Below are 14,198 nucleotides of genomic sequence, written 5' to 3'. Positions count from 1 at the left end.
CACAAGGGCAGGTACACATGTACACCACACTCGTAGAGTTGCAGTTTTTATGTTAAGGGCCGTTAATAAGTACATCATTCAGCATAGGTTCCAGTTGTAAAATTGGCCAGTGTTTCATTCTTATTCATTTTGTTTGTTTTGCACAATGGTTGTAGTCAGTAATGAAACACAGTATTGAGGACTCCATGTCCTTGTTGCGCTTAACTAATAAGTCTTTCCTTGGAGTTAGTTGGACACGGGACACAGCTTGATCAATACTGTCCCCAGGATGTCCTCTATCAGGACTGTAGTGAATTCTTCCAGTGATGAACAGCTCCATCTCAGATGGAGGAAATGCCCCGTTGGGATATTTAATTTTAGATGACTTGGACGATTAGAATTATGGCGCAAATTGGTATTTCGTTTTCCATCGTTTTTTGTAGATTGTGGTTTGAATTTGTGTCGTCATGATCATTTGAGATGATGTTACTTCGAGGACACAGATGTAAGCTACATTTGCGAAAGGTTGTGGTATTGTTCAGTAGATCTAAAACAAAATATCCCAATGGGGCAATTCCTCCGTCTGTGATGGAATTGTTGCGTTATGGTTTATAGTCGAATAAAACACTGTGAACCTGAGACAAAAGTCTTGCACCTTTATATTTTCTTTGCAGTGCTGCTACTTCCTCTCACCTTGTGTTTATCCTACAAAGCATGGACTGTAGCTGAGCACCACAGCCAAGCAAGCGATTAGAGGAAGCACACCTGCTCTGCATCTCAATGCATCGTTTCAGAAATAAGAGTTATTTTATGCAAATTTCAACTGCTGGTCAAATGGGATGTTTTTTTCCCATCCCAGCGTATTGAGAGGACCCTCTTGGAGCAGGGAGTGGGGGTCATCATGCCTGCTCCGAGCACCTCCGCCCAGCCTCTCCCTCCGCCCATGGTGCTGTCCTTCCAGCAGGCTGGACAAGGACAGCCCTTCGCCTTCCCCGTGCCGGAGGACCACGCACGCCAGGCTTCAGCACCCATCCTGCCCCACCTTCATGACCAAGAGGCCGGCCCCTCCACCGGCCCTCCTCCTCCACCACCACCTCTCTCCCGGTCCACGGCGAGCACCTCCGCCCAGGAAGTCAGCCTGGACCCTGACACTCCGGATGTCTGGATTCTGGACCTACATCTGGTGGATCAGGAGCCAGTAGTGCCCGCTCCAGTGCCCATCCTGCCCCGCCCTCCTCCGGACCAAGAGGCAGGCCCCTCCTACACCGGCCCACCACCACCTATCTCCAGGTCCACGGCCTACAGAAGGAGGAAGGCTGCGGCGGTGGTTGCTGCAGCAGGCCTGGTGGTGCCCCACCTGCAGGACCAAGATGCCGGCCCCTCTCCTCCACCACCACCTCTCTCCCGGTCCATGGCGAGCACCTCCGCCCAGCCTCTCCCTGCACCCATGGCGCTGTCCTTCCAGCAGGTTGGAAAAGGACAGCCCTTCACCTATTTCGTGCCGGAGGACCACGCACGCCATGCCACCCAGCCAGTAGTGCCCGTTCCAGTGCCCATCCGCCCTCCTCCGGACCAAGAGGCAGGCCCCTCCTACACCGGCCCTCCACCACCTCTCTCCCGGTCCACAGCCTACCAAAAGAGAATGGCCGCAAAGGCCGCAGAGGCGGCGGCTGCAGCAGGCCTGGTGGTGGCGGTGAAGCCCCCCCGTCGGCAACACAAGGAGTACACGTGCAGCAAGTGTGGTCAGCCTAAGAGGCTGGACACTGGCCAGAGTGGCCGACAACGACTGTCAATCATGAAATAAGGCATTAAGACTTTTACACAGTAGATTGAGACCGGAATCGCGCCCTTGGGCGGTGCAAGGAGGAGGGGCTGCCCGTGGGGCAAAGAGGCCAAGATGGCGTCTTGAATCTCACCTCTGACGAATCCCATCTACATTTACATTTACATTTAGTAATTTAGCTGACGCTTTTATCCAAAGCGACTTACAAGTTCTGTACGACAGGTCATCAGGAAGGGTACAACTCTATCAGCTGAGTAACAATATTCATCAAAGTGTTGCGTGTTACAGTGTAGGACTAGTTTATTAGGACAAGTGCATGACAGTAAGGTTAGTTAGGGTTAGATTTTTATTTTTTATTTCAGATAATGGTTGAAAAAGTGCGTCTTTAGTCGACGGCGAAAGATTGGACGGGATTCGGCTGTCCTAACTGGGGTGGGCAGTTCATTCCACCATTGTGGGACAAGGACTTGATTGATTGAAAACTTTATTAACAGATTGCAGAATGGGTACAGTACAGTACAGCTCAATACATACAATTGTTAAGGGGATGCAGACCAGAGAAAGGCTTTCGTCTTGTTTACATCAGGGTCCCCCATTTTCAATTCATCATAACTAAAGAGCACCTAAAGAGTCAGTGAATACCACGATCACAACACCAGAGGGAGCTCCACAAATCATGTTAAACCCAGATTTGGCTCAAACAAGGGACTAAACACGTTTCGCAATTATGCCACATCAATGTGGAACGCCCTACCCAAAGCTGTAAAGGAATGTGAATCACTACCCACTTTCAAAAACACTCTCAAAGAACACCTACGGGAGACTGCAATTCGAAACTGGCCCATGTAAATGTCCTAACCCAACCCCCTCCAATGTACAGTAAATGACCAAGTATGGTTGTCAATATTCCAATGTACAGTTTTGCTTGTACAGTTGTACAGTGTCCCCCCCTCACCCAACCCCCCCACCCCACCCACCGAACCACCTCCAATGTACAGCCCCCCCCCCCCCCCCCACCTACCCAACCTCCCCCAATGTACAGTTTTTACGTCAAATGTATATTTTCTGGACTCTTTTTGTATCACAAACAGTACTGTATTTGCAAATCTGGTATGTCAAAAATTTATAGATGTAGCAGTACTGTATCTGTATGTCATGTATGTCATATATGTCCTGGTGAATTGAAAATGGGGGACCCTGATGTAAACAAGACGAAAGTCTTTCTCTGGTCTGCATCCCCTTAACAATTGTGTGTATTGAGCTGTACTGTATTGTACCCATTCTGCAATCTGTTAATAAAGTTTTCAATCAATCAATCAATCACCTACGGGAGGCTGCAATTCGAAACTGGCCACCTTAAATATCCAAACCCCCCACCCCCTCCTAATAGACAGTCTCCTCCCCACTGCATGTATATATTCTCTCCCGCCGTCGTATGTATATTTCTCTCCCACCCACCCACCCCCTCCTAATGTACAGTCCCCTCCCCATCATATGTATATACTCTGTCAGGATCTATGGGTAACAGTGCTGTATATTTGAATACCGTACAAATACCGTACAAGTACAAATGTATCAGTACTAAATACCTGTATGTCCCTATGCCATAAATGTCATACATTGTGTATGTCATAAATGTCAATATGGATTGAAAATGGGGGACCCTGATGTAAACAAGACAAACGTCTTTCTCTGGTCTGCATCCCCTTAACAATTGTGTGTATTGTATTGAGCCGTACTGTACCCATTCTGTAATCTGTTAAATAAAGTTTTCATTCATTCATTCAGCCGCTGAAAGCTAACATTAGCACTTCCGCATGTGGCCAAGGAAACTATAACAGAAGGAAGGGTCGTGACGTCAGAACCCCAGCTTTCTATGCTGTGCTTAAAATTAAAATCATACAAGCTATCTGGGGAAATATACATCATCAACCAATATATCAAACGTTAGCTAGGAAACAAATTGCTGATCAATCTGACGTTCTATGTGATTCAATTCAACTCAATGTCGACAGAACTGGATTTTTTAAATATCTTTTATTACAACAATACAAATAATATTTGACAATACAATAGATGGACAGGTGTGAAGAGGGTTACAACAAGCAATTAAAAATAACGCTGAGGAAAAAGCTTTCAGTTTGAGGAAAACAAGAAAAAGAAAAACAATAATTGAAAACTGGTTTTCTGCAGAGCATTCTAGACGTGTTCTGATGACTTTGGGTTTTGTTTAGTGTTTAAGGCTGGTGACATTTAAAAACGATTAAAACAGTTTTTTGTTCTTATAGGTTAGAAGTTTCCACACTTTTTGTACTGTCTACCTGTATGCCATCAATCATATATGTTATGGTGAATTGAAAATGGGGGACCCTGATGTAAACAAGACGAAAGTCGTTCTCTGGTCGGCATCCCCTTAACAGTTGTGTGTATTATTGAGCTGTACAGTACTGTATTGTACCCATTCTGCAATCTGTTAATACAATTTTTAATCAATCAACGTGTCGACCCTTCCTTCCTTTTATAGTTTCATCGACGCGCGACGTGTGCGCCGCGTGACGTGCTAACTCCGCGACGCTGTGACGGAGCGCGTGTTTGTTTCCCTGGAAGAAGAAGCAGCAGTGAAGCAGCACGTGTCACGAATGTCCGACAAACTGAGCGTGTCTTTTCTGTGAGGTCTGCACGCAGTGGGTTTCCAACATGGCAGACAGGAGCCAGGCCTGCTCTGTGTGGCTGGGCTCGGAGACGGGCATCCTAAAAGGAGTCAGTCTGTCCAAAAAACAGGCCTTCAACTTCTGCGAGATGACCTGTCTGAGTCGCGACCAGGAGGTATTTTTCTTTTGTATATAGAAATGTCGGCCTTCTGAAAAGTATGTTCATTTATGTTCACTCGGTACTTGGTTGGGGTTCCTTTTGCACAAATGACTGCATCAATACAGCTAAATATATAGACTTTTCCACGATATTCTAATTTATTGAGCTGCACCTGTATATACTCTTGTCAGGATCTATGGGTAACACTAGTACTGTATATTTGCATAATATGTCACAAATGTAACAGTACTATGTACCCGTATGTCATGTATGTCCCTATGCCACAAATGTCATGATGTCATGTATGTTGTGTATGTCATAAATGTCACTATGAATTGAAAATGGGGGACCCTGATGTAAACAAGACAAACGTCTTTCTCTGGTCTGCACACCCTTAACAATTGTATGTATTGAGCTGTACTGTATTGTACCCATTCTGCATTCTGTTTTCATTCATTCATTCAGGTGTGCGCGCTGGCCTGGGGCGACCCCGCTGAGTCGGAGCTGCTGGTCGCATCCCTCAACGGCACCGTGAAGACCTTCAGCACCGACAAAGGCATCTTCACGGAGACGAGGCAGTGCGGCGAGGCCACCCAGGGCCGGGTCACCGGGCTGGCGGTCACCGGGTCTGGCTCTCTGGTGACGTGCCTGGAGTCCGGGCGGCTGCGGGTGTGGAAGGAGGAGAGCGACGCCGCCGCCGTGCTGGAGGTGGACGCCGGGCAGAGCGTGTACAGGATGAGACAGAACCCCGCACGGCCGGGCACGGTGGCCACCGGGGGGAAGGAGAACGGGCTGAAGGTCTGGGACCTGGAGAGACCAGACAAGCCTGTGTTCGCAGCCAAGAACCTGCGGAACGACTGGCTGGATCTGCGGCAGCCAGAGTGGCTCCGAGACCTGGCCTTCATACCGGACTCCGATAAGATCGTCACCTGCACGGCTTACCATCAGGTCTGTTGTTCTGCACCTTCTCATGGGTTTCATTTGAGAGTGAGATTAGATGTTAAAATGTGTTGTCATCATCACACAGCACAAGTACAGTACAACACAAATAAGTTTGGCATCCAACCAGAGTGCAAATGTAACGTGAAGTGCAATAGTAATAGGGTGGGGGGAAATCGATACGTAGTAGTATCGCAAATCCGCGATACTTTGCGTGGCGATACTGTATCGATACAGGGACGCCAGAAGTATCGATATTTAATTATTCATATTTTAATTTCTTTGTATAAGGAAGTTGCATTGTTCATTTCAATACCTGTAGTCCACACACACACATGGAATATGACTGTAATACAAACAGTTCAGTGTGTCAGGTACACGCAACACAGATTACAGTGTTTACATCCGTCTGCTTGAGAAAATACCATGTTCTGCAATACAAATTATTAGGGATGCACGATAATTATCGGGCCGATATCAGCAATTATGACGTCATCCCGATAAACCCGATAACGTTATTAATAGCTCCGATAATATATAATTATCCTTGTTTACTACTAGAGTCCTACCTCTCTACCCAGAGGTGCACCGCGGGTCTCCTTCGCTGTCGGCCATCTCCTTCACTGATTGGTTGTTAGTGCGTGTGCTCATATCAAAGCTTCGAAAATCGATATATCGAAACTTTGCGACCACGTTTCATGTCTTATTTCAAGGAAATAATTTATCGCGATAGTTATCGTTATCGTTTTATCGCCCAGCCCTAAGCTGTACACACATACACAGTGGGCCAGTTACTTTGGTGTAGGGGTGTAACAATGCATCGCAATGCATCGATCCTACTTTGCAATATTTACAAAACATGACATTGTTTTCGAACTCTAGCCATGGGAAAATGTTTAGCCAATTCACGTTAAATTTGTATGTCTTCCCTCCGGCTCCAGTGGGTGTAGCTTCGCTAGCTACAGTGGGTACATTGGGTGCTACAGTGGGGGTAGTAGTGGGTGTAGCCTCGCTAGTAAGATTCTGATCAAACTGGCCAGTATCACGTCTTCGTCTGTTTGGCCCTCCATCCAATTCCTCTGCGTTGTGTCATTTTAATGGTCCTGACGTCTCCGATACTGGCAGATAAGATCCTTATCTCCCCCCGTTAGTGCAATCCACAGAGTGGAGGGACTGGGAGACCCTAGACCTAGAGCCATATGAAATCAGTTTTATTTTTTTCCAAATTCCATTTAATTTTTTTCCAAATTCCGTTTTTTTCGTTTTAATATTTCAGAATTCTGTATTTTGCTTTGTACGCTCATTTTACCATCAGAAATAGTGTCTAATAAGTGGGAATTAATAAATGTCCACAATTTAATAAGATATAACAGTCCATTTAATAGGGCTGTCTTAAATACTTCGAAGCTTCGCATGGGATTCGAATATGAAAATAAAATGTTATTATTAAAAAATATAAATGATATATATATATTTTTTTGCAAAATCAACTCTGCCTCTCTTTGTTAATTACAACAAGCAATGCTGTTTGTTATTTAAGATGAGGTCGGACTCGGCACTGACAGATTTGTGTTCATTGTGCTGCTTTTATAAAGCCTCAAATGACGGCTTACAATATTTCATGAAAGCAAAGTGTTTTGTTTGTCTAAGATTTAAAAAGGTTTAAACTTTACAGCACTGACAAAGTTGAACAAAGTGCTGTACAAGTCCCACAACATAAAAAAAAGATTATACTTTTTTTTTTACAGTGATCCCATTTTTATTGCTCAATTCCGCGATTCCGTCCGCGATTCCGTGATCGCGGATTTCATATGGCTCTAGGTCTCTAGGAGACCCATGTTACTGACCAGGCACTCTATATCAGTGATGGCTGTTGGAATGTAGAGCTTAATTAACACTTATTTAAACAAAATAATACCACTTACAATGTGTACATACATCTGATTAGCACTATTACTCACTGAGTAGTATTATTGACTAAGTACTAATATGTTATACCCAGTTGAATCACCTGTACGGGGTGGGAATCGCCAGAGACCTCACGATACGATCGCGATACTTGCGTCACGATAGTAAATATATCGCGATACGCTGAGAATATTGCGATTTTCTTTTGTTGCTCAAATTTAATTGATTACCTTTTTTCAACTGCAAAGTAAAACTTTGTCAACATGTTTTATCTAATAAAATAAAGTTCAGTCTGTTCATCTCACTTCAATAATTTGTAGGGATGCACGATATTGATTTTTTGACACCGATACCGATAACTTTATGCCCCTCAAGCCGATAACCGATATTTATTGTATTATAATTTTTTTTTAAATGTATATATATATATCTTTTTTAATCAACATTTGTGGCTGAGTAGTCGTTAACACAGCAGGAGACGTTATTTCCAATTTCAACAAGCAATTTATTTAAGGAGAGAAGTTTTAACAGAAGAGCTATGGATCAGCAGACGGTCACCACAGCTGAAGAAAAACACTCTAACCTCCCAACCCCCGTGCCCCCCAGATAATACCTTCCCAGCCCTGCCCCAACATGACAGATATGATGACGTGACATATTATCTCAGATATGACATGACGTACATTAAGATGACACATAGATTTAACATCGAAGAGAGATAAAGCTGGAGTCAAGATTAAAGCAGAAAAGAACAAGATGTGATGTACTCGAAATGTCTATCTGTCCCTATCTGTCCCATACTTGAAGTTGTTTTAAGAACATCAGCCGGACTGTCGCCCTAGTGTCTTTGAGCACTGCTAGTTGACCTATATTAAACTAGTCCACCCCGTATACACATTTTCCACAACATTCCCCCATTTGGGGCTATCCCTAGTCCCACCCAAATCATATAACCAAGAAAATGTGAACGTCTAACTAAACGAGAAACAATATATATAAAAAAAAAAAAAAAAAAAAAACAACAAGGGAGCGCTGGATTTGTGTAAAACTCCCTGTTCCTAAACGACACGCTGTCAGTCATACCACAGTACTGGCAAAAACGGGAGGAGGCTATAATAAAAACAAGCGCCCTTCATCCAAATCCACCCACAACGGATTTCTTTTAACCAAAAAATGTATTATATGTTATCGGAGCTATCAATAATGTTATCGAGTTTATCGGGATGACGTCATAATTGCTGATATCGGCCCGATAGATAATTATCGTGCATCCCTAATAATAATAGACGTGGAGACAACATGTGTATAATACTAGGAGACGTGGAGACAACATGTGGTATATAATAATAGACGTGGAGACAACATGTGTATAATACTAGGAGACGTGGATACTCAATGTCGTGTCCCATCTGGCTTTCACCCTGAGCATTCAAACCTTTATTCTCAAAGACAATTGAGGTTACCCTCATATTCAATGTCGTCGAGACTTTACAGACATTTCGATGCACACATTTCTACAATATAACAATAATAAATATTAATACCTATAGTACTTTTTTATTTTTATTTTATTAATTTCTTAATACATGGACCGCAGTCCAGAGTTCCCCACAGCAATTAGTATAAAATGCACATAGGCATAAAATCAGCACACTAATTGACAGAATAAAAAAACAATGCATAAATTGCAGACATAAGAATAGGTATAAAAGACAATAAAAGCAGCCACTTTGATAGACATGTGTGAATGAACAATAGTTTGACCGTCACGTGACGTGTGTTTTTTGTTTGGCCCTCCAGGTGCGAGTCTACGACCCGTCCACTCCCCAGAGACGGCCCGTCCTCGAGGCGGAGTACGGCGAGTATCCCCTCACCGCACTGTCCCTGCCCGCCAATCAGAACACGGTCGTCGTGGGCAACACCCAGGGCTTCATCGCCATGCTGGACCTGAGGAAGGGCCTGGTGCGCGGCTGCCTGAAGGGGCTGGCGGGGGGCGTGCGCTCGCTGCAGTGCCACCCCTCCCTCCCCGTGGTGGCGTCCTGCGGCCTGGACCGCTTCCTGAGGGTCCACAGCCTGACTGACAGGAAGCTGCTGCACAAGGTGTACCTCAAGTCCCGCCTCAACTGCGTCCTGCTGTCCAGCCGCGACCTGGAGCTGGCGGGGGGCGCCGCCGGGCGGACCGGGGAGGTGGAGGAGGTGAAGGAGGAGGGAAGAGAGGAGGACGAAGAGGTGTGGGACGCCATGGAGAAGGTGGAAGAGAAGACGAAGAGAAAGACTGTGGCGGTGGAGGAGGATGATGAGGAGGAGGAGGAGAAGAAGAAGAAGACGACGGAAAGCAAGACTGTGGCGGTGGAGGAGGATGATGATGATGAAGAGGAGGAGGAGAAGAAGACGAAAAAGACTGTGGCGGTGGATGATGATGATGAAGAGGAGGAGAAGAAGACTAAAAGAAAGACTGTGGCAGTGGTGGATGATGAAGAAGAGGAGGAGGAGGAAGAGAAGAAGACTAAAGGAAAGACGGTGGTGGTGGATGATGATGAAGAGGAGGAGGAGAAGAAGACGAAAAAGACTGTGGCGGTGGATGATGATGATGAAGAGGAGGAGAAGAAGACTAAAAGAAAGACTGTGGCAGTGGTGGATGATGAAGAAGAGGAGAAGAAGAAGAAGAAGAAAAGGAAGAGGGATGAAAAATAAGTCGAGCTCTAGTAGTCTGTGTTCATGAGGGCTGCCCCCTAGTGGCCGATGAGTCAGTATATGGGTCGTCCATGTTGTCATGGTGTTGATTAGTCACCGTTCTGGTATCTATCTTCCTTTTCATGCTGAAATGAAATGAGCACACTGTGACATAATATTTATTAAACCAATATGGTTTTGGTCTCTAATAAGAGGTCTCTCTGCATGACTGCATCCATTATGGGAAGGACATGTGTCATTATCATCAACAACTAATGGATCATTTGACAAAATCCTATGACTATTATTCTACGGTGAATCCCTCAAGTCAAGTTCCAGCCCCAGTGTTCACCTGACAGACTCGCTACTCAAAGATCTTTAGCTACGACCTGCAGCTCTAGGTCGGTCGGTCGGTCACAGCTATTGCAGATTCACGCTTGTTTTTTCCCTGTCCAACACCAAATAACACCCATATCGGTGTTTCACATGTGTCCTTAAGTCTGGGTTCAAACGGATCCAGGAGTGGACTTTGCTTCATAATTCAGAGACCTGATTAATTAACCCTTTCACTGTGACAATACGGAAGGTTAACCCGTTCACTGCCACACGACAAAGGCTTAAACCCTTTCACTACCACATTACAGAACTGGTTAACCCTTTCACTACCACACTACAGAGGGTTAACCGTCTGTAGTGTGGTAGTGAAGGGGTTAACCAGTTCTGTAATGTGGTAGTGAAAGGGTTTAAGCCACAGTGGCTGAATCGTGAACCTGCTCATTCATTGTTCACCTTTGTTGTGCGTTTTGTCAACTTTGCTCAAACTCGAAAATATATACAATTTGTACCAGGTATTAAAATTAGCTTTATATGAAATGCAAACCGTTGTCTTGTGATTGACAGGAGGGTCATGTACTGGGATTTTCACAAGCCCATGCATTTACGGAATGTCTTTATTTGTCCAAGTACAGTAACGTATACCAGGAGTAATAATGGTTGGAAGAGAACGAAAACTGGTTTTTGAGAAGTTTATTCAGACTCCCTATCAAGAGAGCGAAACCACCCATTCCAAGACCCACAAATCACTTTGGCTGGAAACTTTGAAGGTCTAGTTGTAGAATCACAATAGGTGAAATGGTGCATTTATATAGCGCTTTTGTCCAAAGTGCTTTACAGTCTTGTTCCTCACATTCACTCATCAACGGTGGCGGCAACCAGGTGCCAACCTGCTCATCGGGAGCAGTTGGGGGTTAAGTGTCTTGCTCAAGGACACTTCGACACGCTGCCCGGGAGGAGCGGGAATCAAACCCGGGAACCCTCCGATTACCAGACGGCCGCTGTACTTCCTGAGCCACCGTCGCCTCCACTGTATTGAGCTGAAACGAGTCAATGCGTCACGGTAGAGAGCCTGTTTGAGGACAGGCGCTCTGAGGACATTAACCCTTTCACTGCCACACTACCAAACGGTTAACCCTTTCACAGCGACAATACAGAAGGTTGACCCTTTACTATTACACTACAGACTGTTAACTGTCTGTAGTGTGATAATAAAGGGTTACCCTTCTGTAGTGTGGTAGTGAAAGGGTTAAAGCTCTTGTCCTGTCGTCTCCCCAGCGGTCTGTATTTAACCCCTTCACTGACAATACAGAAGGTTAACCCTTTTACTACCACTACAGAAGGTTAACCCTTTACTATTACACTACAGACTGTTAACTGCGTAGTGTGATAGTAAAGGGTTACCCTTCTGTAGTGTGGTAGTGAAAGGGTTAAATCTCTTGTCCTGTCGCCCCCTCTCCGCTGTCTCCCCAGCGGTCTGTATTTAAAGAGGAATGCCACCCATTCTAAGAACTCGCACGATGCTATTCCTGTGTCCCAGGACAGTAGAGTGAAGACTCGCCTCTCTGTCCCGAAGCTAGGAAGTATAAATAAGAATCCCTGAACGTGTGACGTCATCTAGAAGATCAGGGGTTCTCAAACTTTTTCATACCGCGAGCCCATTTTATTTAGAATTTTTTTTGGGGACCCCACACTTAACCTGTTAAGCCGTAAGGTCCCCTTATAAGGGGACCCTGCTTTTCTCTATCATAAATCGATCAATAGAGACCGTATTAGATCCCCATGTGGGGTATCATTGGAAAGCCACACTCATTGGCTACAACCCTGTCAAAAATTCAAGATCGCCAAATGATTGATGGAGCAAGAGCCCCGGGAGTCGGGGGTGGTAATGTGTACTTTGGCGCACGCCTCACATATCGGCATGTAACTCGAGAACCGCTGAACGGATTTTGTCACCTGAAAGGGCAATCGACAGGCAACAAATAGGGCTTTAATTCGATCTATATATTGTATTAAAAGAAATGCATCGCAAATCGTCCTCATGAGGGCCCATTGTGGGCCCTTGGATGTGTTTAAAAAAATATATATATTTGCCAAGAGTAAAGACCATAACCCTATCAAAACAGCAGTCAAAGTGTATATTTTCATTTTTACCAATGTTTTATACGATTTACCGAAAATAAGAATTTATCGAAAAAATGCTAATTATATATCTCTTATTGTAAAAAAACGCAAGGAAATGAATAAATCCAGATTTAACCCTGCCATTGGAAAGAGGAGCCTTTTCCCCATCCATAGATGTATGATTTGACCATAATAAGGTCAAGGTCAAATATGAATTTATAATTAAAAACAATTATCATTTATTACTGTATCTAAAAATCCTTCCGTTTTATCATTTTCCCTTTATTCATTTGCTTAGATCTTTTTTACACTTGATCTCAAGAAGGTGGTGAATGAGCTCAGTGAGCGAGCTCGGTGGTTGCACAATTGTAACATGGTGTTATTCACTGGCACAGATGCAAAAATAAATCATAATTTATATTCTCCTTTTTTTCATTACAATTTACTCAAGCCTAGTAACAGACACAATATTTCTGACACTGGAAATACATACCCCAGGTCCCTAGATGTTCCTAGATACCAAGAACATGCAAATCGGCCTTGTAGAAGTGGAGCAATCTTCCATTTACTTAGGCATATGTACCTTTAGGCGAGATTTCTGAAAATAGGGCTACAGCTTAACAGGTATATCGCGTAATTTCAAATGTGGAATTAAGGAATATCAAAAAAGCACACGTTGAACTTGATCATGCATATTTATTAGAACATTTTATTACAGCACTATGTTATCAATACACATTTATAAAACGAGGCATATTTAGCCAAAATATGTTGCCAGAACATAAAAAAAAAAGGGAAAAAAATCACCTACCCGTGACCCCAATTTGGGTCACGACCGTAGTTTGAGAACCACTGATCTAGATGTAATGTGACATGGCTCCAAGTTTAGTTTTATTTGTCACATATAAGGTACATTACATTACAGTGAAATGCTTGGTTCTGTTACATTTTTACCCTTTTCGTTGTACTGTACTTGTGCTGTATGATGACAATACATTTTAATCTAATTTAATGTAAGTATGAAGTAGTAAAAACAAACACAAACACATTAGTTAAGACAGGTTTTATTGTGCAATAGCTTCACACTAATAGTCGTCGATGTAATGAAACGTATTCTCATTAAAGGGAAAATACACCCTGAAGCTGAATTCATGTTATTCCTCTGGTCACTAATATAACTCGCATAATGCTAGACATCTCTCCTAAAACTAGAAAGCCAAGAAGAGCCCCTTTCCGTGATCATATCTTTGTGAAAGACTTGGTTATGTGCACGAAGTAGATTACATTACGAAATAAAATGTTAGGGTGGATGTTCCCTTTAAAGGACAGTTGGTCCACTGGACGGTGTAGAAAAGGGGAAACTGTTTCAGACTCACAGTGAACTGAGCATGCTCAGAAATGCTCCTGCTATTGACCAGCAGGGTTGTAATTTTGGAGAGGAACATAATCCACGTTTGAGCCCTTTGTAGCACAGATCTGATCATAAAGGGATAATCCACATAATAAAAAAATTATAATAAAAAAAGCCTATCTGATTTGTCACAATATGAAAGTAATTTCAATTCATCCAAAAAAGCACCAGTGTCTTGGTTTCTGAGATAGTGTGGACAGAGAATGCAAGCGTTTGTTAGCATAATGCTAAGCAAGC

At 43.8% G+C, this 14,198-nt stretch overlaps 1 protein-coding gene across 1 annotated transcript; it reads left to right on the top strand.

Moving 5' to 3' along the window:
- The first annotated feature begins 4,356 nt into the window (after positions 1-4,356).
- wdr74 (WD repeat domain 74) lies at positions 4,357-10,949 on the top strand. The gene is made up of 3 exons (XM_084324875.1): positions 4,357-4,588; positions 5,039-5,521; positions 9,221-10,949. The coding sequence occupies exons 1-3, from the start codon at positions 4,460-4,462 to the stop codon at positions 10,112-10,114; spliced, it is 1,506 nt and encodes a 501-aa protein (XP_084181001.1). The 5' UTR covers positions 4,357-4,459; the 3' UTR covers positions 10,115-10,949.
- Positions 10,950-14,198: the final 3,249 nt, after the last annotated feature.

This window comes from Notolepis coatsorum (assembly GCF_963971535.1).
Source record: "Notolepis coatsorum genome assembly, chromosome: 1".
In the NCBI taxonomy this organism is placed as follows: domain Eukaryota; kingdom Metazoa; phylum Chordata; class Actinopteri; order Aulopiformes; family Paralepididae; genus Notolepis; species Notolepis coatsorum.
The sequence above is the reverse complement of the archived record's forward strand: the minus strand, read 5'-3'. Positions and strand labels throughout refer to the sequence as shown.